The following is a 27,254-nucleotide window of genomic DNA, read 5'->3' on the forward strand; positions in this document are numbered from 1 at the left end:
TGCCACCTTCATATGGAGTACTTGGTACACGTTTCTCATTGAATCTCATCAGCTGTTCTGTGACAGAGGTGCCAATATTATGTCCACTTCACAGGCAAGGATACTGAAGTCACAAAACTTAAGGCATTCCTTCAAGGATACACAGTATGTGATGGAGATGAATAATTGACCTTGAACTTTACCACTGTGTTCTTCTGCCTTCCATGAAAATAGTTTATGTCTGTGTCTTTGTGACTTCAACTCAGGATCTGGGCACTGTCCTTTAGTAGAGCCATAGCTCTACTTCCAGCTTTTTTTTTTAAGGTCGGTTAACTGGAGGTAAGCATCTCATGCTTGGGCTGGCTTAGAACTAGGGTCCTCAGATCTCACTTTCCTGAGTAGCTAGGATTAACAGTCAAAGTCAACAGCACCTGGCTTACTGTTTGTATCTTGACTTGGACAGGTTCCAAAAAAGATGGGTTGATTCAGCAACCACCTCCTGGAAGGAGGAATTGGCCCACAAAACTGCTTTCCTCCAGAGCAGGCTCAGGTGTTGACTTAAACTCACCACACACAAGGTCTCTGGTCTGTTGATTATTTCCAAGACTTCTAGTGGGCACCCCATAAAAACTATCAGACTGCCCCTGTGACTGGCTCCCATACCAGCTAAGAGCCATCACTGGGGCCAGGTTGGGGTGGAAGGAAAATTTGAGTCAGGTCAGCAGGGAGCCACACACCAATACCACAGAGCTCCATTGTGGGGCATCTCTCAGACACAGCTTCTCAGCCCAGGGCCATTTCAGATAAGAGGTGGACCCCTGTCCTGGATCTGCTCTGTGTCTGGATCCTTTAGCCCTTGGATGAAACTGCAACAATAGTGTACACCTTGTGATTATATGGCATGCAAAGCACCTATTGTATTATACAAAGGCAGGTCTGTAGCAATTGTCTAATTTAGTCTCCTGGTGATTAAGTGAAACTGCAGCAGAGGAAGGTTCAATCATGTCCTTAAAGTCACTGAAAAGGCAAGAGTGGATTCAGCACGCCAAGACTCATACCATGGCAGCACACTACAACTTTCTGGGGACTATAGTGGAAACCAAAATGGAACCATGCGTTCTCTCTAGGATGGCTGGAGGGGATGAGAGATCTTGGCACCAATTTTGTATTCTTCTAGATTAAAATCTACCACTGAGTCAATCTAGCCCCATAAGGCTACCCTCCCTCTGTGCCACCAAGATAGGCGGGCCCACTAGGGGTGTGCTTCCTGTGCATGAACTGAAAATGATGAAATCACTGGGACATAGAAGCATCATGAAACAACCAAGAGGAATACTAACTTGTAGCAGAAGTCAGCATTATGCTTGTAGAATCGGGACAGATTTCCATCGTCAGGGGGAGTGGCACAAAAAAAAATGGATGGGGTCAGATTATACCGCCCGATCTTGCAGAAATAATCATTTTCTCGGGGAGACCCAGGCTCAATGGCAACACGATCACCTGGAAAGGAAAACCAAAATGGACTGCTGTGTTTGGCAAAGGAAGCAGAGCTTTTTTCTTAAAAAAAAAAAAAAAAAAATCTAGGGGCTGGGAGTGTAACTTAGTGGTGGAGTGCTTGCCTGGTGTGCATGAAGCCCTGGGTTCAATTCCTTAGTACCACATAAACAGAAAAAGCCAGAAGTGGTGCTGTGGCTCAAGTGGTTGAAGGCTAGACTTGAGCAAAAGAAGCTCAGGGGCAGTGCCCAGGCCCAGAGTTCAAGCCCCAGAATGAAAAACAGAAAAACAAAAACACTATCCCTCCCTTCCTTTCCCTCTCCCCAGTACTGGGAATGGTGCCCAAGGTCTTATGTTATTAAACAAGCACACTAGCACTTGAGCCCTCCGGCCTTTTTTTTTTTTCCTTTAACCAAGCGCTGCATTGCTTGAAGCACAGCACCACTTCTAGCAGTTCTAGTTTTCTAGTGGTTAATTTGAAATAAGAGTCTCATGGGCTTTCCTGCCCAGACTGGCTTTGAACTATGGTCCTCAAATCTTAGCCTCCTGAGTAGCTAGGATTATAGGCATGAGCCGCTGGCACCCTGCCTGCCTCCATCTCCTAAATTGGGATTAAGGCATGTGCCACACGTAGTTTTTTTTTTTTTTTTAAATACTAGTCCTGGGGCTTGAACTCAAGGTCTTGGTACAGTCCCTGAGCTTTTTTGCTCAAGGCTAGTGCCCTACTACTTGAGCTTCTTCCTTCTTTTTGGTGATTAAATGGAGATTAAGCCTCAAGGACTGTCTGGCTGTGGCTGACTTTGAACCTTGATCCTCAGATCTCAGCCTCCTGAGTAGCTAGGATTACAGGTGTGAGCCACTGGTGCCCAGGATTGAATTCATGATACTAAGCATTTATTAGAACTTACATTTAGATAACCCAGTATTTGGAGACATGGTCTCACAAGTAAAACTCAATCATAAGTGGTTACTGGACGATAGGAACTTTTGGCTCTGGAACAACCCTGTGACAGCACAGATGCTTTTCCAATGATCACTAGTGATGGCTGGAATCCTAGAGTTAAAATCTTAAGTGTAACCAACCCCTCTGTACAGTATCTTTACAATTAAAAGAATCCATCAAAAAAAATCTTAAGTGAGATATGTGCTTAATGTCTTTTGAGCTAATGTGGCTTGGGGCTCTTGAGTTATGACTAACACAAGATTGCACCCCTCCCGCTACCCTCCCTCTTCTTCCAAGTTAGCTGACATCCTCTGTCCAGGCCTGAACAGGCCTCTCTTGCTAACAAAGTAAAACTAGCCCACAGCTAGCTATGCCCAGGCAGCTGGGCTGTAATTCATGGGGTCAGGGATAACTGCCCAAAGCTGAGGATTCTTCCCTCTGGAAAATAAGCCGATCTAGGGGGAAATACAGCCATTTGCCCAGACTCCAATAAGAATGGAGGACTACATTTAAGGCCTTAGTTCCTAGCCTGTTGAGGCATTTTGTGGCTTCTGTTCGTATTGAAAACTGTATTTAAGGCAATGCCTTTTCTCCAGTTGAGGTAGCAACATTTCTCTACCGCTTTATCTCCAGGCAGTGGCGATAAAGTTCCTCATAAAAGGAACTAAAGTCTAGATAAGACTTGCCAGCACTCCTAGCATTCTTTTCCTCTGCCCTTAACACCACCTGTGACTTAGTACTTGTCTGTCCCATCTGTGTCCCCTGTGGAAGGTCAGATGAATACATGTAGGGGCCAGCACCATTGTATTCATTGTTGTACACCAGTGTTTAACAACAGGGCCTGGTCCAGGGAGAGCATCTACAAACACTTAGGTGAAATGATTACCTATGCCTTAACTGAAGGACCTTGCTGACCTGGTTTGAGGTGCTTCACCGATGATCCCACTTTTATGACTGTTCCTGCAGCTTCATGCCCCAGCACCATTGGCTTTTTCACAATGAAATCCCCGATTCGACCATGTTGCCAGTAGTGGACATCTGAGCCGCAAATTCCAACTGAGTGCATCTTCAACAGTACCTCTGATGGAGACAGGAAAGGGGGAAACTAGGAAGGGAAGGAGCCACTGCTGTCACTGAACAGGCCCAGCGATTTCCCTTTGGAAAACTCTAGGTCAAATTCAGACCATGGAGTAAAAACAAGTTAAGAGTATTAAGGCAGAACTGCTTCCTTAACCAGTGGTGGGTAGGTAACTTTATGTGTCAATTTGATCAGGCTGTGCTGAACAGTTAGTTTAGGCAAGTGCCAGTGTAGATGTTGTTTTGAAGCCATTTTTTAAGGTATGATTAGCAGTTAAGTCAGTACATTTGTGTGTGTGTGTGTGTGTGTGTGTGTGTGTGAGAGAGAGAGAGAGAGAGAGAGAGAGTTATTCAGATATGAACTCAGAGTGTTGTGCTTGCTAGGTAAGCACTTTACTACTTTAGCCACCCCTGTTTAGCTTAATTTCAAAGGTAAGGTTTGGCAATTTTTGCCTGAGGCCACCCTTAGACTACAGTGAATAGGAGCCAAGACTCCTAGCTGGCTTTTTGAGATAGAGTCTCTAGACTAAATTTTTGCCCAGGCTGGCCACAAACAGCAATCTTTTCATTTCCATTTCCCTCAGAGGTAGTATCCACTACCACACTTGGTTAAATCAGATTTTGAGACCAGATTATTCTATATAAAATAAGTGAACAAGATCCAATCAGGTGAAGGCTTAAAAGGAAAGAGAGAGATTTCTGGAAAGATGGGATTGATTCTTTCTGCTGCTCTGGCAAGCAAACCTCAAACCTTACAATCTCCCATAATCATAGGAGCCAATTGTTTAAAATAAACTTCCCTTCTCTCCCTTTCCCCTGCCTGTCTCTGTGTATGCACATACATGTACATACACACAGATCTTTTTTTTTGGGGGGGGGGTCCAGTTGTGGGGCCTGAACTGTGGGCCTGGGTGCTGTCCCTCAGCTCTTCAGCTCAAGGCTAGCGTTCTACCATTTGAGCCACAGCGTCACTCCCGGCTTTTTTCTTTTTGCTTATGTGGTGCTGAGGAATCGAACCCACGGCCTCAGGCATACAGGCAAGCGCTCTACCATTGAACCACCTTCCCAGCCCATACACACAGATCTTATTTGTTCTTTTTGTCTGAAGAGTTCTAGCCAGTCATGGTGTAAAGGAAATATTAGCAGGAAGCAATATACCAACCACTTAGGCAAACAAACAGTTCTTCAAGAGATAACTGTTTCCAGAAAATTACTACACTGTACCTGATTCATGAGAACAAATGTGGCTTTTTTTTTTTTTTTTTTTTTGGGTACGGTCATGGGCCTGGGCCTCAGCTCTTCAGTTCAAGGCTAGTGCTCTACCACTTGAGCCGCAGCGCCACTTCCGGCTTTTTTCTTTTTGCTTATGTGGTGCTGAGGAATTGAACCCAGGGCCTCATGCATGCAAGGCAAGAACTCTACCACTGAGCCACCTCCCCAGCCCCAAATGTGGCATTTTTGTTGCCAACATATGCTGAGCTATCAGGCCAATTTCTTCGTGCCTTTTTTTTTTTTCTATAAAGAAAATTCCTCCACTAGTTTTTTGGTATGCCAGTGATACTATAGACATACATGATATATGATCAATAGTGGATTTTTTTCTTCTCACTTAATCTTCAAGTTTTGAATCAATGAATGAGTATACTATTATATACCAACTATGACCAATTAAGCTTGTGTTAGGTAATAATATGAAGTCATGGATTTAATCATATTGATGTTTCTTTGTTGTAGATACTATGTTATTTACTATTCAAATTGGCATATCTATACTTAGTTATTATATTTTGATATTAACATCCTGAGTCATTTAAAGTACACCAGAGTGGTCTCCAGTGACTGCTATCCTCTGGCCACATAGCATTCTTGGTGGCATGGATTTTTTCCTTTTGGGGAAATGTGTCCAGATCCCTCAAATAGAGTTGGTGTTTGAAGACTACTACCTCAACTGAAGATCTGTACTTGAGTTGGACAGAACTACATTACAAATGTTGGCATCATCTTAGCAGCCATCCCTCTGCTTCAGCTGGGTAACCTGCCAACTCTACACCTGACCCTTCTCAGCAACCACAGTTCTTAATTACTTGCCTTAGTTTCCTACTACTTAAGGTGATGGAGTGTGGGATGTAGCTCAGTGTAGAACACAAACTTAGCATGCCAGCAAATCTGAATTCAGCCACCATCACAATAAGAAAAGGTGGTTTTCCAGTAAGAAGTTCTTGAAAAATCTCTGGTGGACCTGTGACCAGGACCTATGGTCCATTCCCTGTGTTTCCATCATTGTTCATTGGAGAGAGCCTGGATGAGCGCTACCATGGAATACATTAAAGGCAATAGAATGTCACTTCTATAATAGCATTTCATGAGTTGGGCACCTGTCTTACTAGGTCAGAAGTGGACATGTGGCTCAAGTGATAAGAGTGCCAGTCAAGTTGGAAAAAGCAAAGTGAACAAATGAGACTCTTTGTCTATAACCTTTATCCTCTGAGTCAATTTAGCAGGATATAAATCCTTGTATCACAATTTCTTTGCATAGATAGACTTCTGTGTTGCACCTTCACTGTCAAATTCCATTGATTGAAGACCTTGTCTCAAAATTAAAAATAACTGACTTTCCTTTTTTTTGTATAACTTTTTTTTCTTTTTTGGGGGGGAGAGGGGGGTCTGGTCGTGGGAACTGGGCCTGGGCACTGTCCCTCAGCTCTTCAGCTCAAGGCTAGCACTCTACCACTTGAGCCACAGCACCACTTCTGGCTTTTTTCTTTTTGCTTATGTGGTGCTGAGGAATCGAACCCAGGGCCTCAGGCATGCAAGGCAAGCACTCTACCACTGAGCCACCTTCCCAGCCCCGAAGGATTGTAATCTTAATCAGACCAAGATGACCATGTTACAATTAGTTCTCTGGGAAAAAAGAGCCAAGCAGTAGGTCTGCTATGATTAGATGTATGTGCTATGTGTGGTTCTGGAAAACTTCCTTTGTTCTTGGCTTTGGTGACCAGTGTAAGAACTGGCAGAGCAAATTGTAAGAGCAAAGGTAGGGGAAAATCTTGGAATTAGGAAATCTGCCTCAGAATTTTCTTTCCAGTTACCAGTGTATAGCCAAGAGATGAAATCAAACTTTCTAGAGAATGATAACTGACATATAATTTTCTCCCTCTCAATTCAAGCATGACAAGACAAGACAAGGAGAGCACAACACTGCAGTCTCAGTAAAGGTGTTCGGGGGGAGGATCCTTTGGAATCCAAGATAGCCTTTGTTTGGCCACCTCTGGGATCAACACCCCTGACTGTTCGGGACACTGAGTTTTCTCCATCAGTCACTTACTTCCCTGAACATGTTGTTTCTGTGAAAAAGTCTTAAATCCTAAGTACACATTGCTTGCCAAACATTGATAAAAAGAGTTGTTGTCAGTGTTGTTATCACTTTAAGTCAATAACTCAGCTGACCTTTGATTATCAAAGCCAAGGCAGCCTTCAATCTGATGATATTCTCACAGATGCTCAGGTTGTGGACTGAGGTGTGGCAGGGTGAGGGTGGACATCATCCCAACTCATCAAGGACAAGGAGGGGGACCTGAGTGGCTGAGTTTGAACTGTTCATAGATACTTTGCCAGTTGTCTCCAGCCTCTGGCTGATTCCAACAGACTAGAAGTGGGATTCCAGGGATGGGGAGGATTAGGAACCACCAGCAAGGATCTGCCCTAGCCAGCGGGGTGGTGGTATTGTCCCCAGATACAGACCTGTCACCTGCCACTCCAGAAAACCTTCATGCACATCTGCTAGGCCCCATGGGCTCGCCCAATGACAGGCCTGGAAGTAGTGGAGCCAAGGTGTCAGGGGCCCAGCCCTGGTGTGCTCCTCACCTTCAGTGTTGGTTGATTAGGGCAGGGGGCAAGGCTCCTAGAAAGAAAATCTTGAGCTGTTCTACTTGTTGGAAACTGGCTGTCCTAGGTTACGCTGTCCTGGTGCTCCCTGTGCTAATTGAAAGATTAAATTCTGGAGATTCACTCTATTTTGATATTTGGATTAGGATTAGGACATGATTTACAAACCCAAATATGATCCTCATTTGTTAGGTCAAGTGAGGATAGTTCTGCTGGGCTTGTCGGTACATGTCTGTAATCAACACTTAAGAGGCATGGGGCAGCCGGGCACTGGTGGCTCATGCCTGTAATCCTAGCTACTCAGGAGGCTGATATCTGAGGATCACAGTTCAAAGCCAACTCCAGGCAGGAAAGTCTGGGAGACTCTTATCTCCAATAAACCACTAGGAAACCGGAAGTGGCACTGTGGCTCAAGTGCTAGAGCACTCACCTTGAGCTGAAGAGCTGAGGGACAGCGCCCAGGCCCAGAGTTCAAGCCCCACAACCGACAAAAAAAAAAAAAAAAGAGGCATGGGGCACTCAAAAATAGCCTATACCCAAAAGAAATTAAAAAAAAAAAAAAAGGAGAAGAAGAGGAGAAAAGGAGGAGAGGAAAGGAAAGAATAGGGATACACTTTACATCAAAAACTTAGGGGGCTGGGAATGTGGCTTAGCGGTAGACTGCTTGACAAGCATGCATGAAGCCCTGGGCTTGATTCCTCAGTACCACATAAACAGAAAACGCTGGAAGTGGCACTATGGTAGAATGCTATCCTTGAGCTAAAGAAGCTCAGGAACAGTGTCCTTAGTTCAAGCTTCAGGATTGGCAAAAACACACACACACACACACACAAAAACACACACAAAAAAACACAAAACAACAACAAAAAACGTCTGGGACTAGTCAACAGTCTGAAAGAAATTTTCTGATTCTTTTTGTTTTGCGGTGTTAGGGATCAAGTTCAGGCTTTCAACAGGTTGAGTAAGCCCTACCACAGTTACCAGTATATAGAGCTCAGTCTGTCTCAGGCTTACCTAAAAGTCATAATCCTTTTTCCCTAGCAAATGCTGTGACTCCAGGGACCAGCCCTGGGTCTTGTCAGTCCTTATCTCACAGAACAGCCCACACAGATGAGTCTTGTGGAGAATGGACTTGGTCCTTAGCCTGAAGCATACTTTGCTTATTTCTTTTTAAATGGAGGTAAAAGAAATAAGAGATTGGTGAAGAGGGTTCAGGGAGCAATATGCTGTGTGTTATGGTTTAGGTATGATGTGTCCTCCAAAAAGGCTCATATGTTGGGGAGCTTTGTCCTCAGATGGTGGCACTAATTTGGGGAGTTCTGGAAACAGATTTTGAAGGCTCTATCTGGTCCCCAGTTCCTCTGCTTCCTGTCCACCAGGAGGTAAGCACTCTCCTCTTCCACATTCCTGCTGCCATGATTCTTTCTGCCTCACATAGGCCCAAAATCAAGGGAGACAAGGACTATGGACTAAAACATCTGAAAATCATGAGCCAAAATAATTACTTTCTTCCACTGGTATTTTTGCCACAGTCACACAGTTACACAAAAGTAATCTCTTCAACTAAACAATATAAAACAAAATAGCAGTTCAGTTTCCTAAGAACCTACCATTTGGGCCTGGTTCAGGAACTGGATAGTTCTCCTAAAAAAATAAAACACAAAAAGTTGGTTAGCATGCACAATAACTTAGCTTTGTGACTAATGAGTATTTCTCATTTTAAAATAATTTTATTGTTGTACAGAGGGGTTGTTATTTCATAAGTCAGATAATGAGTAAATTTTATTTATTTTTTACAGGTCCTGGGGCTTGGGCTCTGTCCCTGAGCTCCTTTTGCTCAAGGCTAGTGCTCTACCACTTGAGCCACAGAGCCACTTTTGGCATTTTCTGTGATTAATTGGAGCTAAGAGTCTCATGGATTTTCCTGCCTGGGCTGGCTTTGAACCATGATCCTCAGATCTTAGCCTTCTGAGTAGCTAGGATTACAGGCGTGAGCTACAGATGCCTTTTCTTTTTTTTTTTTTTTTGGGGGGGGAGGGGGTCCGGTCATGGGGCCTGAACTCTGGGCCTGGGCGCTGTCCCTCAGCTCTTCAGCTCAATCAAGGCTAGCACTCTACCACTTGAGCCACAGTGCCACTTCCAGCTTTTTTCTTTTTTCTTATGTGGTGCTGAGGAATCGAACCCAGGGCCTCAGGCATGCAAGGCAAGCGCTCTACCACCACTGAGCCACCTTCCCAGCCCAGCCTGGCCTTTTCTTTTCCCTTCCTTTCTTCCCCCTCTTTCCCTCTCCCTCTCTCTCTCCCCTTTCTTCCTTCCTTCCTTTTCTTTCCCTCCCTCCCTCCCTCCCTCCCTCCTTCCCTCCCTCTCTCTTTCTTTCTTTCTTTCTTTCTTTTCTTTCTTCTTCTTTGCTAGTCCTGGAGCTTGAATTCAGGGCCTGGGTCCTGTCTCTGAGCCTCTCTGTGTTCAAGGCTAGCACTCTACCACTTTAGCTACAGTACCACTTTTGTCTTTTTCTGGCTATGTACTAAGGAATTGAACCCAAGGCTTCATGCATGCTAGGCAAGCACTCTACCACTAAGCTGCTGCTGCTGCTGCTTCTCCTCCTCCTCCTCCTCCTCTTCCTCTTCCTCCTCCTCCTCCTCCTCCTTCTCCTTCTTCTCCTCCTCCCCCCTCCTCCTTCTCCTCCTCCTCTTCCTCCTTCTCCTCCTCCTCTTCCTCCTCCTCCTCCTCCTCCTCCTCCTCCTCCTCCTCCTCCTCCTCCTCCTCCTCTTCCTCCTTCTCCTTCTCCTCCTCCTCCTCTTCCTCTTCCTCCTTCTCCTCCTCTTTCTCCTCCCTCTTCTTTTTGGACAATGTCATCCCCCAGTTTTTAGATTCCCCCAGTTTTCCCCTCCATTTTTAAAACTGGGTTTCATTTAATTATTTCCTCATAGAACAAACACAATTCTCAGACAAAGTATGTTGAACAGCCACATGGAAAGGTGTGCTGGAAAACCTGTCCAGCTTTTCACCACTGATGAACTGAACAACTGACCCAAACCAAGGCATGCACAACAATACAAAGCATACACAAAGCCACACTGTCACATGTCTGACGGTGGCGTAAAGTTCTGAAGCTGGGCCTGCCTGTGAACTATTAACTGCTCTACAAGCCAAAGTTCAACCCTAGAGAACACTTCAGGTCCAGAAACAGCTATCAACTTCATCTAACCCACTAGTGCAACTTGCCCAGGACCAAGAAAAAGGCTGTTTAGATGATAATCAGGCAGAAGGGATGTTTGGTCTGCCTCTAGGTCTCCACATCTGCTTTCCTTACCAGATCCTTCCATCCTGAAAAAACATGTTCTTACATGCCAATTTGTTTGTTCTAGCCTACTCTTACAGAGAAAGGATTCAAGGAGTTTCTGGCAGGTGCAGGAGGGCTGTGTGTAATCTCTAGGCAGCTGGGAAAGTATCTGTGCTTCTACTTTCTTGTTCTATCAGAGAATATCTGTTACAAATCTCCTGGATAGTTTTAGGGGTCCTTGTCAATGCACAGAACCTGCATTTTGGCCACTCTCAAAGGTGCAAAAAGCAGTCTGGTCTATTCTGGTGTTCATCACAAATAGAGCAGAATTTGCCTACCAAACTCTTTCCCCCCAATACCAAGATAAGAAGGTCCTGGTGATAGGAGGGACATTGAGTGACCAAATCCAAGTGTTCCTATTATTAGTGATTTTTTTTTTTTTTTGTCAGTTGTGGGGCCTGAACTCTGGGCCTGGGCGCTGTCCCTCAGCTCTTCAGCTCACGGCTAGCGCTCTACCACTTGAGCCACAGTGCTACTTCCGGCTTTTTCTGCTTATGTGGTGCTGAGGAATCGAACCCAGGGCCTCATACATACAAGGCAAGCACTCTACCACTGAGCCACCTTCCCAGCTCGTATTATTAGTTCTTTGAGGGCACAAGAATCAAAGGAAAATATAGTGTTTACAATGCCTGCGCTGGGCTAACAGTCCACAGTTTGTAGTTTGTAGATAAGAGACCCAAGGCTGAGAAGTTACATAATTTGGCTAAGATCATATCATGGATTAACTAGGGCTCAACCCATGTGTGTCTGACTTCCATACTTAGGCTTCCACTGTATCCTAGTACACGGTTGGCTTCAAACCAAGATCCTGAGATCTCAGCCTTCTGAGTAGCTAGGCTTAATTACAGGCATGAGCCACGGGTGTCCCCTATTCCCCCAGCCCACAATTCTCCAGATCAGTCAAGTGTGGACTTGCCATTTGGGAACATTGGGGCGGTAAGATTCAAGCTTAGAGAAACAGTCCAGTGCAAATAAGCCCTAGGTCCACCAGAAGTTACTATTGTACTGTAATCTCTGTTCTTGGACTATAGGTAAAGCTGCAGTGCTTCTCTGAAACACTAGAGTGTGCTGTGCTGCAGCTTTTTTTTTTCCCTTAGTAAAGACACATCCTGAAGAACTTCAGATATTCTCCCTGCATAGCAACTTTACTTTTCCCTTCTCTTTCTTGCACATTCTAATCACCCTTAAAACTCAGGTTCAGTTCCTGCCTCCCTTTGTTGCAGGAGAGATGCCATATGAGGCATGAGACCGTACTGCCATCAACCCTCACGACTGAGTGTTGTGTTAAAACAAAAAGAAAGAAAAAAGATTGCTGGGCACTGGTGGCTTACACCTGTAATCCTAGCTACTCAGGAGTTTGAGATCTAAGACTCACAGCTCAAAGTCAGTCTGGGCAGGAAAATATGAGAGACTCATCTCTAATTAGCCACCAGAAAACTAGAAGTAGAACTGTGGCTTAAAGTGGTAGAGCACTAGCTTTAAGCAAAAGAGCTCAGGGAGGGGGTGGGAAGGTGGCTCAGTGGTAGAGTGCTTGCCTTGTTTGTATGCATGAGGCCCTGGGTTCAATTCTTCAGCACCACATAAGCAGAAAAAGCCAGAAGTGGCACTGTGGCTCAAGTGGTAGAGCACTAGCCGTGAGCTGAAGAGCTGAAGGACAGTGCCCAGGCCCAGAGTTCAGGCCCCACAACCAGCAAAAAAAAAAAAAAAAGAGCTCAGGGATAGCACCCCAGCCTTGAGTTGAAGCCATTCAACCGCCAAATAAAAAGAAAAAAGATTGTCAATCTTAAAATTGTAAACACTATTCTAAGCACCTTGTGAAGCCCACATTGTTTTTTAAAGCCTAGTCACTAAAACCCCTTGCTCTGATTTTGCTTCCTTAGTATGTTGGCTACAATCCTGTTTACTTAATCTCCTTTTCTATCTCAGATTTCAGTGGTAACATGCTTTTTTTTTTTTTTTTTAAATCCTTTCTCATTTCTCATAGTTATTTAGGGCTGGAGATGTAGCTGGGTGTAGAATGCTTATCATGTCCAAAAACCTGAGTTTGACCTCCAGCAACAATACACACCCACATTCACACAATCACATACACAGGCTTCTGGGCTCCTCTGAGATCTTAGACTTCTGTTTGCATCCCTATTCTTCATTCCCAAAGGTTCTGGAGTCTGACACATTCAAGGAATTTTTTTTTTTTTTTTTTTTTTTTTGGTCTGTCATGGGGCTTGAATTCAGGGCCTGGGTGCTGTCTCTGAGCTCTTTTTCTCAAGGCTAGGGTTCTGCCACTTTGAGCCACAGTGCCACTTCTGGTTTTCTGGTAGTTCATTGGAGGTAAATCTCAAATCTCACAGGGCCTTTTTTTTTTTTTTTTTGCCAGGGCTGGTTTTGAACTGCGATTCTCAGATCTCAGCCTCCTGAGTAGCTAGGATTGCAGGTGTGAACCACCAGCACCCAGCTAAGGCTTCTTAATCTTTCTGTAAGAGAATAGCAAAGGCTAGAGGAACTGCATGCATGCATGCATACATGGATACATGCATGCATGCATGCATACAGTGTAGGTATGTCAGTTATGTCTAGAGTGTTTCAAGTTAGAAGTACCTATCTGAATCTCATCTGTAGTCTCCCCCTCCTTATAGCCATTCGCACAGCCATCCACCCCCACAGTAATGCCCCAGGAGGACCTCTTTGGGCATCCAGGACTAACTCAGGTATCTCTCTCATCCTATACCCTGTCTTGCCCTATTTGTTCTAAAGTCAGCCAGAATATATATTTCCTAAATATGTCATCATTGGTTCTCTTTCCTCTACTTTTACCTATTCACCTGAGTTTACACCCTCCACCTGTCCCATGTGGCTTTTTGCTGGGTCCACAACACAAAAAACAGGAAGATACTTTTCCCCTCCTCCAGCTGACCTATGCGTGACCACGTGGAGTTCAGACTCTGGAATGGTCTGTCCATGTGCTAACTGGGCTCTCTGCCACCCACTGTGTACCCTGGGCAGTTAACCTCTGTGTCCTCAATTTCCTCCTCTGTATAACAAGCGTCATAAAAGGGAAATAAGCTTGCTTTTATGGACTAGGAATGTGGCTTGGTGGTAGAGTGCTTGCCTAGCATGCATGACGTCCTGAGTTCGATTCCTCAGTACCGCATACACAGAGAAAGCCAGAAGTGACCTTGTGGCTCCAGTGGTAGACTTTTAGCCGTGAGTAAAAGAAGCTCAGGGAGAGTGCCTAGGCCCTGAGGTCAAGCCTCAGGACTGGCAAAAAAGAAAGGAAAGGAGAGGAAGGAAGGGAGGGAAGGGGAAGGGAGGAGGAAAGGAAAGGGGGAGGAGAGGGGAAAGAAGGAAGGAAGGAAGTGAAGTTGTTTTCCACAATCACCTCATACAGTGGTTGAACCAGTTCTAGACAACTGTAAAGGGCAAAGTTAAAATTGTTTTTGGAAAAAGTTATATTCCCATTGTTTTTAGCCAACTGTTCTTTAAAAGGCTGGGGAGTTGGAAGAATAGGACTGGAGCCTCAAGGCTTGCTTCTCTCAGTTATGAAAAGAAGATAAAACCACCCCTTGGATGGAAGGACAGCAGGCAGGACAGGGAATAAAGAAGGCAGTAGCCCTCAGATTTTCAGCAGACATGCCTGCCACTTGTTTCTACCTGTCAGGTCCCCTGTGACCCTTAGGGGCTGTCCTGCATACTTACAGAGAACAGGAGGCCCCATTGTTGCCCCTTTCCTTGGGTACTTGAAAGGTGTTTTGGGGGTAGGAAGAAAAGCCAAAGTTCCCCAACTGGCCCTTACTTCAGAGGATTTGTTCTAGCTGTGGGTCTGGCACAGCAGGGGTTCAGAGTAGGTGGTTGGATGCACTCCCATCATCCGCTAAGCTGGTTCCTTGCCCAGGCTCTAGCTAGTCCTACCTTTGATCTGCAGATAACAATCTTTCTGAACTGCAAATTGTTTACAGTCTCCAGTGACCCTGGAAAGCCTGTGCCCCCTCCTATGGCTAATGGTGCCTCCCTCTCACTGTAACTCCAACCATGTCAAGCACCCTGCAGAGGCCAATTTTCCCTTTCCTGCAAGACATCACACAAGACCTATCTCCTATGGGAACTTGAAGAGACTTAAGTTTGGATGTGTTCGGCACTTTGGATTTTAAGAGATATCCAGGGCTGGAAATGCGGCTTAGTGGTTGCCTAGTATACTCGAAGCCCTGGGTTCAATTCCTCAGTACCACATAAATAGAAAAATCTGGAAGTCACACTGTGGCCTGAGTGATAGAGTTCTAGCTTTGAGCAAAAGAAGCTCAGGGACAGTGCCCAGGCCTGAGTTCAAGCCCCAGGACTGAAACAAACAAACAAAAAAGAAGAGACATCCAGATTGGGTTGACCTTTGTTCTAGGGACTGGTGTTCAGATAACATCTCCAGTAAGATCTTTCCTGGTGGCTACCAGATTAGGAAAGGGACTCCTCCTCTCCTTTCCACCTCCCTGTCTTCTACTCCCGCCCCCTCCACCCCCAACTAAACTTAGGCAGTATAGTCATGGGACTATTTACTTCTCAACATTAATAAAAGTATAAAAATTATCTCCTGGTGCTGGGAAGGTGGCTCAGTGGTAGAGTGCTTGCTTTGCATGCATGAGGCCCTGTGTTTAATTCCTTAGCACCACATAAACAGAAAAGGCTGGAAGTGGCGCTGTGGCTCAAGTGGTAGAGCGCTAGCCTTGAGCTGAAATGCTGAGGGACAGCACCCAAGCCCAGAGTTCAGGCCCCATGACCAACAAAAAAATAAAAATTCTCTCCTAACTCAAATGTAAGAACATAGGGCTGGGAAGGTGGCTCAATGGTAGAGTGCTTGCCTTGCATGCCTGAGGCCCTGGGTTCGATTCCTCAGTACCACATAGCAGAAAAAAAAAAGCTGGAAGTGGCGCTGTGGCTCAAGTGGTAGAGCGCTAGCCTTGAGCTGAAGAGCTGAGGGACAGCGCCCAGGCCCAGAGTTCAGGCCCCATGACCGGACCCAAAAAAAAAAAAAGAACAAAGACACAGGTTAACTTCCTAGATGGTTCTTATGCCTATTATCAATATTGAATAATTGCTCATTGTGCTCATGTCTACATAATTGTACATTTACATGTTGGTGTGGTTTTTTTTTCATTGCTGAGCTGGGCACAATTTTTATAGGTATTCTCCTCAGAAATTAACATTCTCCATGCCAATCTGGGTTGGAGGAAACTCAGCTTTAAATGCATAGGGAAAGACTTCTGATTTGGATGTCAATACGAGATACATATGTGTATATTTTACCTTCTCTACTATGCAACTTTATTTTTTTGGCCAGTCCTGGGGCTTGAACTCAGGGCCTGGGCACTGTCTCTTAGCTTCTTTTGCTCAAGACTAGCACTCTACCACTTGAGCCACAGTGCTACTTCTGGCTTTTTCTGTTTATGTAGTACTGAGGAATCAAACCCAGGGCTTCCTGCAAGCACTCCATCACTAAGCCACATTCCCAGCCCCTGCTGATAGTTTTTAAATGTGCAGTTCTCATGGACTTTGATCTCCTGTCTAACTCTATCACTAAGCCACATTACTAGCACCATTCCCCCTTTTTTTTTGGGGGGGGGAGGTCCGTCGTGGAGCCTGAACTCTGGGCCTGGGCACTGTCCCTCAGCTCTTCAGCTCAAGGCTAGTGCTCTACCACTTGAGCCACAGCGCCACTTCTGGCTTTTTTTTCTGGCTTTTTTTTTTTTCTTCTGCTTATGTGGTGCTGAGGAATCAAGCCCAGGGCCTCAAGCATGCAAGGCAAGATTCTACCACCGAGCCACCTTCCCAGCCCCACCATTCCCCTTTTCAAGATGAGGAAATTGAAGCCAAATTGTTGATCCACAAAATTTCAGCAGTAGAGGCTGAGATTAAATGCTATTCCAAGGCTCCAGGTTGACATTGACATTACTACTGCTTAAAGACTTCAGGGAGCTGACACTGATTACTGATGGGCTGTTTGCATTGGCTTGACTGCTCCTTCCTCTTCCTCCATTTAAAGTCCCAAATCTTCTCCATCTAAACCAGAGAGAAAGCTGTGTGCTCATAGCTAACACCTATAATCCTAGCTACTTGGGAGGCTGAAATCTGAGGATTGCAGTTTGAAGCCAGCCTGGGCAGAAAAGTCTGTGAGAACCTTATCTCCAATAAACTACTCAGAAAAAGCCAGAAGTGGTGCTGTGGCTCAAGTGGTAGAGCACTAACCTTGAGCACAACACAGAGAGGCTCAGGGATAGCACTCAGGCCCTGAGTTCAAGCCCCATGTCTGATAAAAATTAAATAAAATAGAAAGCAAAAATCCTTGAATCTGAGATTTTTTTATTTTTATTTTTTGGTGCTGGCCTTGGGACTTGACTCAGGTCCTAGGCACTGTCCTTGAGCTTGAGCTTTTTCTGGTTGAAGGCTAGCCCTTTATCACTTGAGTCACAGCTCCACTTCCATTTTTTTGGTGAGTAGTTGGAGATAGGAATCTCTTGGACTTTCCTGTCCTACCAGGCTTTGAACAGCAATCCTCATCTCAGCCTCCAGAGCACCTAGGATTACAGGTGTGAATTTTTCTTCTAAATTTAAGAAAACCAGGCCTGGGAATGTGGCTTAATGGTAGAGTGCTTGCCCATGCATGCATGCATGCACGCACGCACGCACACACACACACACACACACATACACACACATATGAAACAAAGGCAGGGTTTGACTTTAAGATGAGCGTGTCTCTTTGCTCTTAATTATTCTTAGTGTTGCACTTTTATTATTTAGGCTCAGGGTCTCTAAGAATGACCTGTTCTTTAAGTATGTGACCATTATAATTAGGCATCTCTTTTAGGAAAGAATGCATTCTGCTTTAAAACTGATGTTTAGCGGGGTGTCAGTGGCACACGCCTGTAATCTTAGCTGCTCAGGAGACTGAGATCTGAACATCCAGGTTCAAAGCCAGCCTGGGCAGGAAAGTCCGTGAGACTCTTATTTCGAGTAAACCACCAGAAAACCGGAAGTGGCATTGTGGCTCAAGTGATAGAGCCCTAGCCTTAAGCTGAAGAGCTGAGGGACAGCGCCCAGGCTCAGAGTTCAAGCCCCATGACCAACAAAAAACAAAAAACACTGATGTTTAGGGCTGGGAATGTGGCTTAGTGGTAGAGTGCTTGCCTAACATGCATGAAGCCCTGGGTCAATTCCTCAGTACTATATAAACAGAAAAGGCCAGAAGTGAGCCGGGCGCTGGTGGCTCACGCCTGTAATCCTAGCTACTCAGGAGGCTGAGATCTGAGGATCGCGGTTCAAAGCCAGCCCGGGCAGGAGAGACAGTGAGACTCCTATCTCCAATAAATCACCAGAAAACTGGAAGTGGCGCTGTAGCTCAAGTGGTAGAGCGCTTGCCTTGAGCTGAAGAGCTGAGGGACAGTGCCCAGGCCCAGAGTCAAGCCCCACGACTGACAAAAAAAAAAAAAAAAAAAAAAAAGAAAAGGCCAGAAGTGGTGCTGTGGCTCAAGTAGTAGAGAGCTGAAGAGCTCAAAGAACAGAGCCCAGGGTTCAAACCCCACAACCAAAAAACCATCTAAACAAAAACCCTGATGTTTATCTTTGAGATAAAGAATGTAGGCTCCCTTAAACTAGATATTTATCCTTTATATTCAGAAACAGTGTATTTATAAGTGAAGAAGATAATGCTTCTGCCTTTCTAAACACATTGCTGAATTCTTGGGTGCTATTTACTGTATTTTCTGGACCAGGTGATAGATTTGGGCAATGGGCCTTTCCGCCCCAGACAACTCCCCCACCCAGAGTTCCCAAGGCAAGGATGATTTTTACCTTTGGGCCTTGCCCTGCTCCACGCAAAAGAGCCCACAGCCTCAAGTCCCCACCCAGCTAGGAAGACTTACTGCAAAAAGGTAAAAACATTCCAATTTTCCCTGTTCTCTTCTAATTCATATCCACTATAGCCAAAAGAAGGCTGCCTTTTTTTTTTTTTTTTTTTTTGTCAGTCGTGGGGCCTGAACTCTGGGCCTGGGCGCTGTCCCTCAGCTCTTCAGCTCAAGGCTAGCGCTCTACCACTTGAGCCACTGTACCACTTCCGGCTTTTTTTCTGCTTATATGGTGCTGAGGAATCCAACCCAAGGCCTCATGCATGTAAGACAAGCACTCTACCACTGAGCCACCTTCCCAGCCCAAAAGAAGGCTTTTTCAAATGCCACCTTTTATTAATTTTTTTTTGTTTTCTTCTTTTTTTTTTTTTTTTTTTTTTTTGCTGGTCCTGAGCCTTGAACTCGGGCCGGGGAGCTGTCCCTAAGCTTCTTTTATTCAAGGCTAGTGCTCTACCACTTGAGCTATAACACCATTCCAGGCTTTTTACTGTGACTAATTTGAGATAAAAGTCTCAGGACTTTTTCCTTGGGGGCTGGCTTACAACTGTGATCATATCTCAGCCGAGAATAGCTAGGATTACAGGTGTGAGCTACCAGCACACAGCCAACACCATAATTTTGACCAAGGTAAAAACATCACAATTATTTTCCCTTTTATCTTTTCTAATTCATATCCACCATCCACCCTAGCCGAAGGCTTTTCCCAGATGCTGGTTGAGGGGCTTGAACTATGGACCTGGGCGCTGTCCCTCAGCTCTTCTGCACAAGGCTAGGGCTCTACCACTTGAGCCACAGTGCCACTTCCAGCCTTTTCTGTTTATGTGGTACTAAGGAATTGAACTCAGGGCCTCATGCATGCAAGGCAAGCACTCTACCACTGAGCCACAGCAGCACTTGCGGTTTTCTGGTGGTTTATTGGAGATTAGAGTCTCACAGACTTTCCTGCCTAGACTGGCTTTGAACCTGATCCTCAGATCTCAGCCTCCGGAGTAGCTGGATTACTGGTGTGAGCCACTAGCACCCTGCTCAAATGCCAACATTTTGACCAAGACATTTTTTTGTTTTACCTTGATCCTCCCCAGGGAAAACAGGACCCACCCCCTCATAACTCCCCTAGTATTCTTCTTCCCAGTTGCTATCTCTGGTTCACTGTTAATACCATCAACCCAACCAAAACCACTAAAGAAAGCTCTTCCAGTCTCTAAGGGCACTGTTCCCCACTTCTTTCCTTCCAGCTTGCGCAGGCAAGCTTAGTCAACAGGTTATCCCACAGAGAACTAATTGGTACTTGAGGGGCAGGTGCTCTGTCCTTTTCCCAGTGTTTGGGAAAGATAAGCTGGCAGCCTTTCATCTAATAAAGGTGGTATAGAGTACAGCACTTTTTCCTCAGAATACCACTGATGTTTACTGAAAAACACTGATAATAGTGCTTAAGTCAGGCCCTTGGGTGGAGGCTCCAAGGTGAATAGAACTACGCTAGGATAGAACTTCTATGTTCTTGTCTAGGTTCTGACAAGGAACTATCACCTTGAAGTAGTATATTCTTTACCAGATAAAGTCTCCCTTCCTCAGTGGTCAAACATTCTAGCATCCACAGAGAGAAGTCTGTAGATGGAAGTAAAGGGAATCCAACAATCTGAAATTGCTCAGTCTGTTTACCTTCTGTGGAGAGACAACCAACTACAGATTCTTAAAACAGCCAAGAACTGGTGTTGTGGACAGTACAGAGGCTCTCCAATTTAGATTCCCATGCCTATTCTTTGAAGGAGGGGCTGGGAGCAGCAATGATGGCTGGTAGTGCCATCCCAGCCTCATCAGAGCTGGACTTTGCCAGGGGAATTCTCACATGACCACAGGCGATTCAGCAATTCTCAGAACTTTGGTTCCCATAGCCCAGCATCAAGGTCTCAGCCAGACCTATACAGAACCTTCCTATAGGGTACCAGATCTGAAAGGAAAATGACTAGAAAGCAGAAACCACACGTGGTCTTAAAGTAGATAAAAGATAAGCTACATCCTCATCCAAAGCCGGCACTTCCTGAGCCCTCTCACAATTGCAGTACTCAGTCTTGGAAGGTTTATCTGTTTTTGTTTTTTAATCAGGCCAAAGGAGATTAAATCTTGTATCCCTCTCTCTGTTCTGCGTTGCCTGCCCAGCCAGAGAAGTTCAGGGTAGGTCGGGCCACATTCCCTCTTACCTGTCCCGTTTAAAAAACCAAAAAACGCAATTAGCAAGGGTCTGGACCGTGACTTGGAGCAGGCACCGAAAGAGGGAGGCTTCCAGATATTTCCAGCAGTTCTGGGGGCAGGCCACGTGCCAGGCACGGGACCGAGGTTCGAAGACACCAGACCAGGTCCCTCCTTCAATGATAACCTCAAACTGCCACCCCACCCCCACTAGCCCCAAATCGGCGCTGATTGGGGCTGCGGAGCGCGGGGCCATGGCTGGGGCCCCGCCAGGCTGGGGAGCCCCGGCGGCGGCCGGCCCGGGAGGGGTGAGGCCGGGTGGAGCGGGCTTCCCACCCTTCTTCCTTTTTTTTTTTTTTTTTTTTTACCAGGCGAAGGTCCCCGGGTCCGTGCACCACCAGTGAGAGGTTCTCGGCCTTCGCTGCCGCCGCCATGTCGCTTTCTCCCTCGCTCAGCAGTGCAGGCTGCAGCGGAGGCCGCGGTCTGCGGGGCAGATGGTGGTTCTGGTCAGTCACCCGCGGGGCGAAGGGTCCGGGGTCAGGGGCGGAGGCGGGGCCTGGACTTGGAGAAGCGCGCGCACTTGGGCGCGCGCGGGCCTGGAGGGCCAGGGGCGGGGTCACCCGCGATCTTGACAGCTGAGGGCGGGGCTGGCGCGAAGGGGCGGGGCCTCCTCCTCCTTGACAGACAGCCGGGGGCGGGACTGGCGCGGAGGAGCCCCGTGGGCTCGCCTGGCCCGGTGGTGGGGGTGAGAGAGAGGGTGCGCCGCGGGGTGGGCAGCCGTCTGCCACGTGCTCTTTCCGTCCGCAGCCCTTAGACCGGATTGCCAAAAAGGTGGCCACCAGCAGAAAAATGGGCTTCGGGAATGTGGGCAGCGGTAGTGAGGGCAGGTTCTCAGGACCAACACTGTCAATCTAAGCCCGAGATGAGGCCCAAGGGTCTGTCACTAACGTGACAACCATGGCACTGCAGGTAGCACACTGTGTGCCTTGCAAGATGCAGGCCCCATGTTGGGTCCGTGACCCCAGCATCCAGCAAAAGGTCCAGCATGAGTCGGTGTGAGTGAATGAATGAATTCGTGCATCATCCTAGGGGCCAGTGCCTCGGTATGTACAGAAGGGAATGAACGGGCCCTTTTATTTGGAAGCAGCCTCTCCTCTCAGAACAACTGTGTGGTTTTTGGTGGGGTGCGAGCTGCCTTCCCAGTAGACTGCTCCCTCTTTCAAGGACTTCCAGGGACCCCACCCCCTCAGCCTGGGGAGGGGGGAATCTCTCCCCAGTCCTTGTCCCTGAAGATGTATCTTTGTGGCCCTGACTGCATGCTAGATCCAAAGGTCCCAAGCATGTCTTTCCAATAGGTAAAGCTGGAGGAGAAGGCTCTAGGAATGACTTAAGAGTTGAGGGCCACTTGAAGTAGACACTTCTAGATTTTTATTTATTTTTTAAAGTTTTTTTTTTTTTAGCCTTTCAAAATTTTTGTTACTTCTTGATTTTTAGGTGAAAAAGCAGAACTCATGCAAAAGATAAAAGGATTAATTGGTAAAGATTCTAAGAAACTGATCTTCACATTTTTTAATTTAGAAACATTCAATCCATGAGAATGAGTTTTTAGTTAAAACAAAAGTGTGAAACCAGGGCTGGGAAGGTGGCTCAGTGGTAGAGTGCTTGCCTTGCATGCATGAGGCCCTGGGTTCAATTCCTCAGTACACATAAGCAAAATGAAAAAAGCCGGAAGTGGTGCTGTGGCTCAAGTGGTAGAGCGCTAGCCTTGAGCTGAAGAGCTGAGGGACAGCGCCCAGGCCCCAAGTTCAGGCCCCATGACTGACCCCTCCCCCCCAAAAAATATCAATATGTGGACACGTCTAGCCTTCTAAATGTAAGAGCTCTGAAAGTTATACATAGCAAGGGAAAGAAAAAGATATGATAGCAAGTAGCAAGACTGTAGGACTATAGTTGTATTAATAAGAAATTTAATTGTGGCATTAAAATATTTATTGCTGGGTTGGCTATCAATGGCTACTGCCTGTAATCCTAGCAACCAGGGAGACTGAGATGTTAGGATCAAAGTTCCAAGCTAGCCCAGGCAGGACAGTCCCTGAGATTTACCTCCAGTTAACCACCAAAAAAAACAGTAGTTAGAGGGCACCTGTGGCTCATGCCTGTAATCCTAGCTACTCAAGAGGCTGAGATCTGAGGATCTCAGTTCAAAGCCAGCCCAGGCAGAAAAGTCCATGAGACTCTTATCTCCAATAAACCCTAGGTGGTGCTGTGGCTCAAGCGGTAGAGCACTGGCCTTGAGCTGGAGAGCACAGGGACAGCACCCAGGCCCAGTGTTCAAGCCCCAGGCCCAGAGTTCAAGCCCCACAACCCACAAAAAAAAAAAAAAAGGAAGTGGAACTGTGGCTCAAGTGGTAAAGCACTAGTCTTGAGCACAAAAGCTCAGACAGTGCCTAGGCCCTGAGTTCAAGCCCCAAGACCAGGACACACACCACACCCACACAAACACACACCACAAAAATTTGTTTGTATGTGTAAATTCAGCACTGGTTGTGGGGCTGGGAATGAGGCTTAGTGGTAGAGTGCTTGACTAACTCATGAAGCCCTAGGTTTGATTCCTCAGTACCATATAAACAGAAAAAGCCAGAAGTGGCACTGTGGCTGAAGTGGTAGAGTGCTAGCCTTGAGCAAAAAAAGCCCAGGGATGGTATCCAGGCTCCAGGCTCTGACTTAAAGCCCCAGCACTGGCAAAAACAAAACAAAACAAAACTCATGGTCTTATTTCTGGACAAGTTAAAAATGCCACCCAAACAATGCCTCAAACAAGAAAAAGGTTTTTTTTTTTTTTTTTTTTTTAAGCCTCTTGGAACAGCTAGATTGTTGTTGTTATAGAATTCAAATGACTTGTGGCAGTTCTATACAATTTCCTAACAGAAACCAGTATTCGTCACTGTGAGAAACAGACTTGCCCAGGCATTTTACTCAATAAACCATAAAGTGCTTTTTTTTTTTTTTGGACAACAGAGAGATAAAGTGCTTTCTTTGTCTCTGTGGTGGCCTGCCTGCTTGGCATAGTTTCTCTAGACTTCTGCTTGACTTGCTTGTTTGAGTTGCCCAGACATCACAGGACTAAGACACTCTTCTCCACTAAATACAGCTTTAACAAGTTGTCTAGAAACTTTACTTGGAATTTAAAAATTAAAATGCAGGATTCAGGTCTTGGGACATGGCTTAAGTGGTTAGAGTGCTTGCCAAAAAGAATAAGGCCCTGAGTTCAAACAGAAGGAGAGAGAGACAGAGACAGAGAGACAGAGAGAAAGAAAGATCATTCAAGCCCAGGCCGAGGTCTGAGGATTGAGGTTCAAAACCAGTCCTGAGACTCTTATCTCTAGTTAACGAGCAAAGAAACAGTAGGGGTATGGCCCAAGTAATAGAACACTAACCTTGAATAGGAAAAGCTAAGCAACGATGTGAGGCCTTAAGTCCAGGCCCTAATATAGGCACAATTCCCCCACCTCACCCCTCCTCTTACCCCCTCCCCAAAATAGGATTCACTTCTCTGAAGCTACCTATGTAGAAAAAGGAAATGAACACATCATAAATATGGAGCCATTGAAGATCTAGATTATATAGTTTACTAACAAGAAAAATCAGTGTACCACAGGACTTTGATATTCCAAAGGTCAGAACAGTTGGGAAATCTTTGGCAGTACTTGGGAAAATCTCTTTCGAAACTTGGTTGTGGACAGTCACTTCAGCATAATGTAGACTGAACTTTCATCTTAGTCTAATCTGGGGTAGAATTACATCATGTCTTTGTTTTGTTATTACTATTGTTGTCATTTGAGGTAGGATCTCAATATTTAGCTCAGGCTGACCAGGATCTTAGTATGTAGTCCAGACCAGCTTCAAACTCACAGTCTTCTTGTTTTAGCCTCCCAAGTGCTAGGAGTACAGGTGTGATCACTACACCCTGCCACAATTCTTATGATTTATTAGGTTACTCTAAATGTGAAAAGGGTTGTTTTTTTGTGTGCCAGTTCTGGGGCTTGAACTCTAGGCGTGGGAGTTGTCCATTACATTTTTTTTTTTTTTGGTCCAGGCAAATGTTCTACCACTTGAATCACAGCTCCACTTCCACCTTTGCTTTTTTGGTGGTTAATTGAAGATAACAATTTCATTAACCTTCCTGCCCAGGCTGGCTTTGAACCTTGATCCTCAGATCTCAGTAGCTAGGATTACAGGTATTAGCTACCAGCAACTCAGCCTACAAGTTCTTTTTTAGCTTTAAAGTAAGGAAAAATATTGACTACTCCATAATGCTCATCTGTGGAAATAGACAGTATGTTAGGATGAAATCCCAAAGTATCTTGAAAACTTAGAATAAATCATATGACTCAAATAAAAGGGATAATGTCAGATACCAATAGAAATAACATAGCTATTTTAGTTTGGATCTTGAGTATTCCTCAAAAGGTCCATTTGTTGGACATTTGGTTCCCAGTTTGGCACAGTTGTGAGGTGGGATAAACATGAAGATGTGGGGTCTAGCGGGAGGATCGTTAGAGGTGTACCCTTAAAGAGGACTCTTTGGCCTTCCTCATATCTCTTTTGCTTCCAGCCATGGATGAGTAGCTTTGCCTAGCTAAGTATTACTTCCCAGTTGTGTTGCTCCAAGGCCAGGTAACCTTGGACTTAAACTTCCAAAACAGTGAGCCAAAATAAATCTTTGTAAGTTGATTATTTCAGCCTTTCTAAAAGGATAAATCAAAATAACCTTTTTCTCATAAGTTGATTTCCTCAGATCGAAGAGCATGGGCCACCAGTGCCTGGCTCTCTCTCTTTTCATACTTTTTATGCTAGAACTAGAGCTTGAATTCATACTTGATGGGGCTAGGAATGTGGCTTAGTGGTAGAGTGCTTACCTGCCATTCAGGAAGCCCTGGGTTTGAATACTCAGTACCACATAAACAGAAAACGCCTGAAGTGGTAGAGCAAGAGCAAAAGCTCAAGTGGTAGAGCATTAGTCTTGAGCACAGAGAGGCTCTGGAACAGTGCCCATGCCCTGAGTTCAAGCCCCGGGACTGACAAAAACAACAACATAAAAAATCCAAAACCCACAAATTACCATTGAGACTCACTAGAAATGAAAACATACATACATTTGGAAGGTATTAGTAGTATTGGCCAGTAACTCATCACTTACTTAATTCTGTAAAACCCTATACAAATCTAGAAAGAAAAAGAATCCAAGAGTGGAGTACCAGTGGCTCATGTCTATAATCCTAAATACTCAGGAGGCTGAGATCTGAGGATCAAGATTTAAAGCCAGCCTAGGCAGGAAAATCTGTGAGACTCTTTTATTCTTTTTTTTTTTATTATTATTATTTTTTTTTTGGTTGGTCGTGGGCCTGAACTCTGGGCCTGGGCACTGTCCCTCAGCTCTTCTGCTCGAGGCTAGCACTCTACCACTTGAGCCATAGCACCACTTCTGGATTTTTCTGCTTATGTGGTACTGAGGCATCGAACCCAGGGCCTCATGCATGCAAGGCAAGCACTCTACCACCGAGCCACTTTCCCAGCCTGTCTGTAAGACTCTTAACTCCAGTTAAAAAACAAAACAAAACTGGGTGTTTAACTGGTGGTAGAGTGCCAGCCTGGAGCATGAAAGCTCAGGGACAGTTCCCAAGCCTCAGTACCAGCAGAGAGAGGTGGGAGGGGGTGAGGAAGGGGATATAGGAAGAGAGGGAGAGGGAAAGTAAGAGATCAGTTACAAAGGATGAAAGAAACAAGATGAAATAAAAATTACAAACTATTTTTGTTTTGCCTTTTTTATTTAGTTATACAAAGGGATTTCAGTTCAACACATCCATTTATGAATAGAATAAGAACTACACACAGGGACTATGAATGTGGCTTAGTGGTAGAGTGCTTGCCTAGCATGCATGAATGGGTTTGATTCTTCAGTACCACAGAAACAGAAAAATCTGGAAATGGCACTGTGGTGAAGAGCTCAGGGACAGCACCCAGGCCCTGAGTTCAACTTCCAGGACTGGCAAAAAAAAACAAGAGAGAGAGCGAAGCTGTGTTTGAGGGCACATACCTATGTGGAGGCAGGAGGCATACTTTTTTGTTGTTGTTGGTCATGGGGCCTGAACTCTCGGCTTGGGCACTGTTCCTCAGCTCTTCAGCTCAAGGCTACTACTTGATCCACAGTGCCACTTACAGTTTTCTATTGGAGATAAGAGTTTCATGGACTTTCCTGAACCTCAATCCTAGAACTCAGCCTCCTGAGTATCTAGAATTTTTTTTTTGGGGGGGGGGGGTCCGGTCGTGGGGCCTGAACTCTGGGCCTGGGCACTTCTGGCTTTTTTTTTTCTTTTTGCTTATGTGGTGCTGAGGAATCGAACCCAGGGTCTCATGCATGCAAGGCACGCGCTCTACCACTGAGCCACCTTCCCAGCCC

General features: G+C 45.5%; 1 protein-coding gene across 1 annotated transcript in view; it reads right to left on the bottom strand.

Moving 5' to 3' along the window:
• The window catches only part of LOC138804894 (sorbitol dehydrogenase), a 31,998-nt gene extending 10,669 nt beyond the window's left edge, over positions 1-21,329 (bottom strand). Inside the window, exons 1-4 of the mRNA XM_069989409.1 lie at positions 21,163-21,329; positions 8,989-9,022; positions 3,332-3,496; positions 1,320-1,479 (exon numbers count right to left, since the gene is read on the bottom strand). Coding sequence (XP_069845510.1) covers positions 1,320-1,479; positions 3,332-3,496; positions 8,989-9,022; positions 21,163-21,228 — 425 coding nt within the window. The 5' untranslated portion in view covers positions 21,229-21,329. The remainder of the gene's footprint in view (positions 1-1,319; positions 1,480-3,331; positions 3,497-8,988; positions 9,023-21,162) is intronic.
• Positions 21,330-27,254: the final 5,925 nt, after the last annotated feature.

Source organism: Dipodomys merriami, unplaced genomic scaffold (genome assembly GCF_024711535.1).
Source record: "Dipodomys merriami isolate MVZ:Mamm:240054 unplaced genomic scaffold, mDipMer1.0.p SCAF_379, whole genome shotgun sequence".
NCBI lineage: Eukaryota > Metazoa > Chordata > Mammalia > Rodentia > Heteromyidae > Dipodomys > Dipodomys merriami.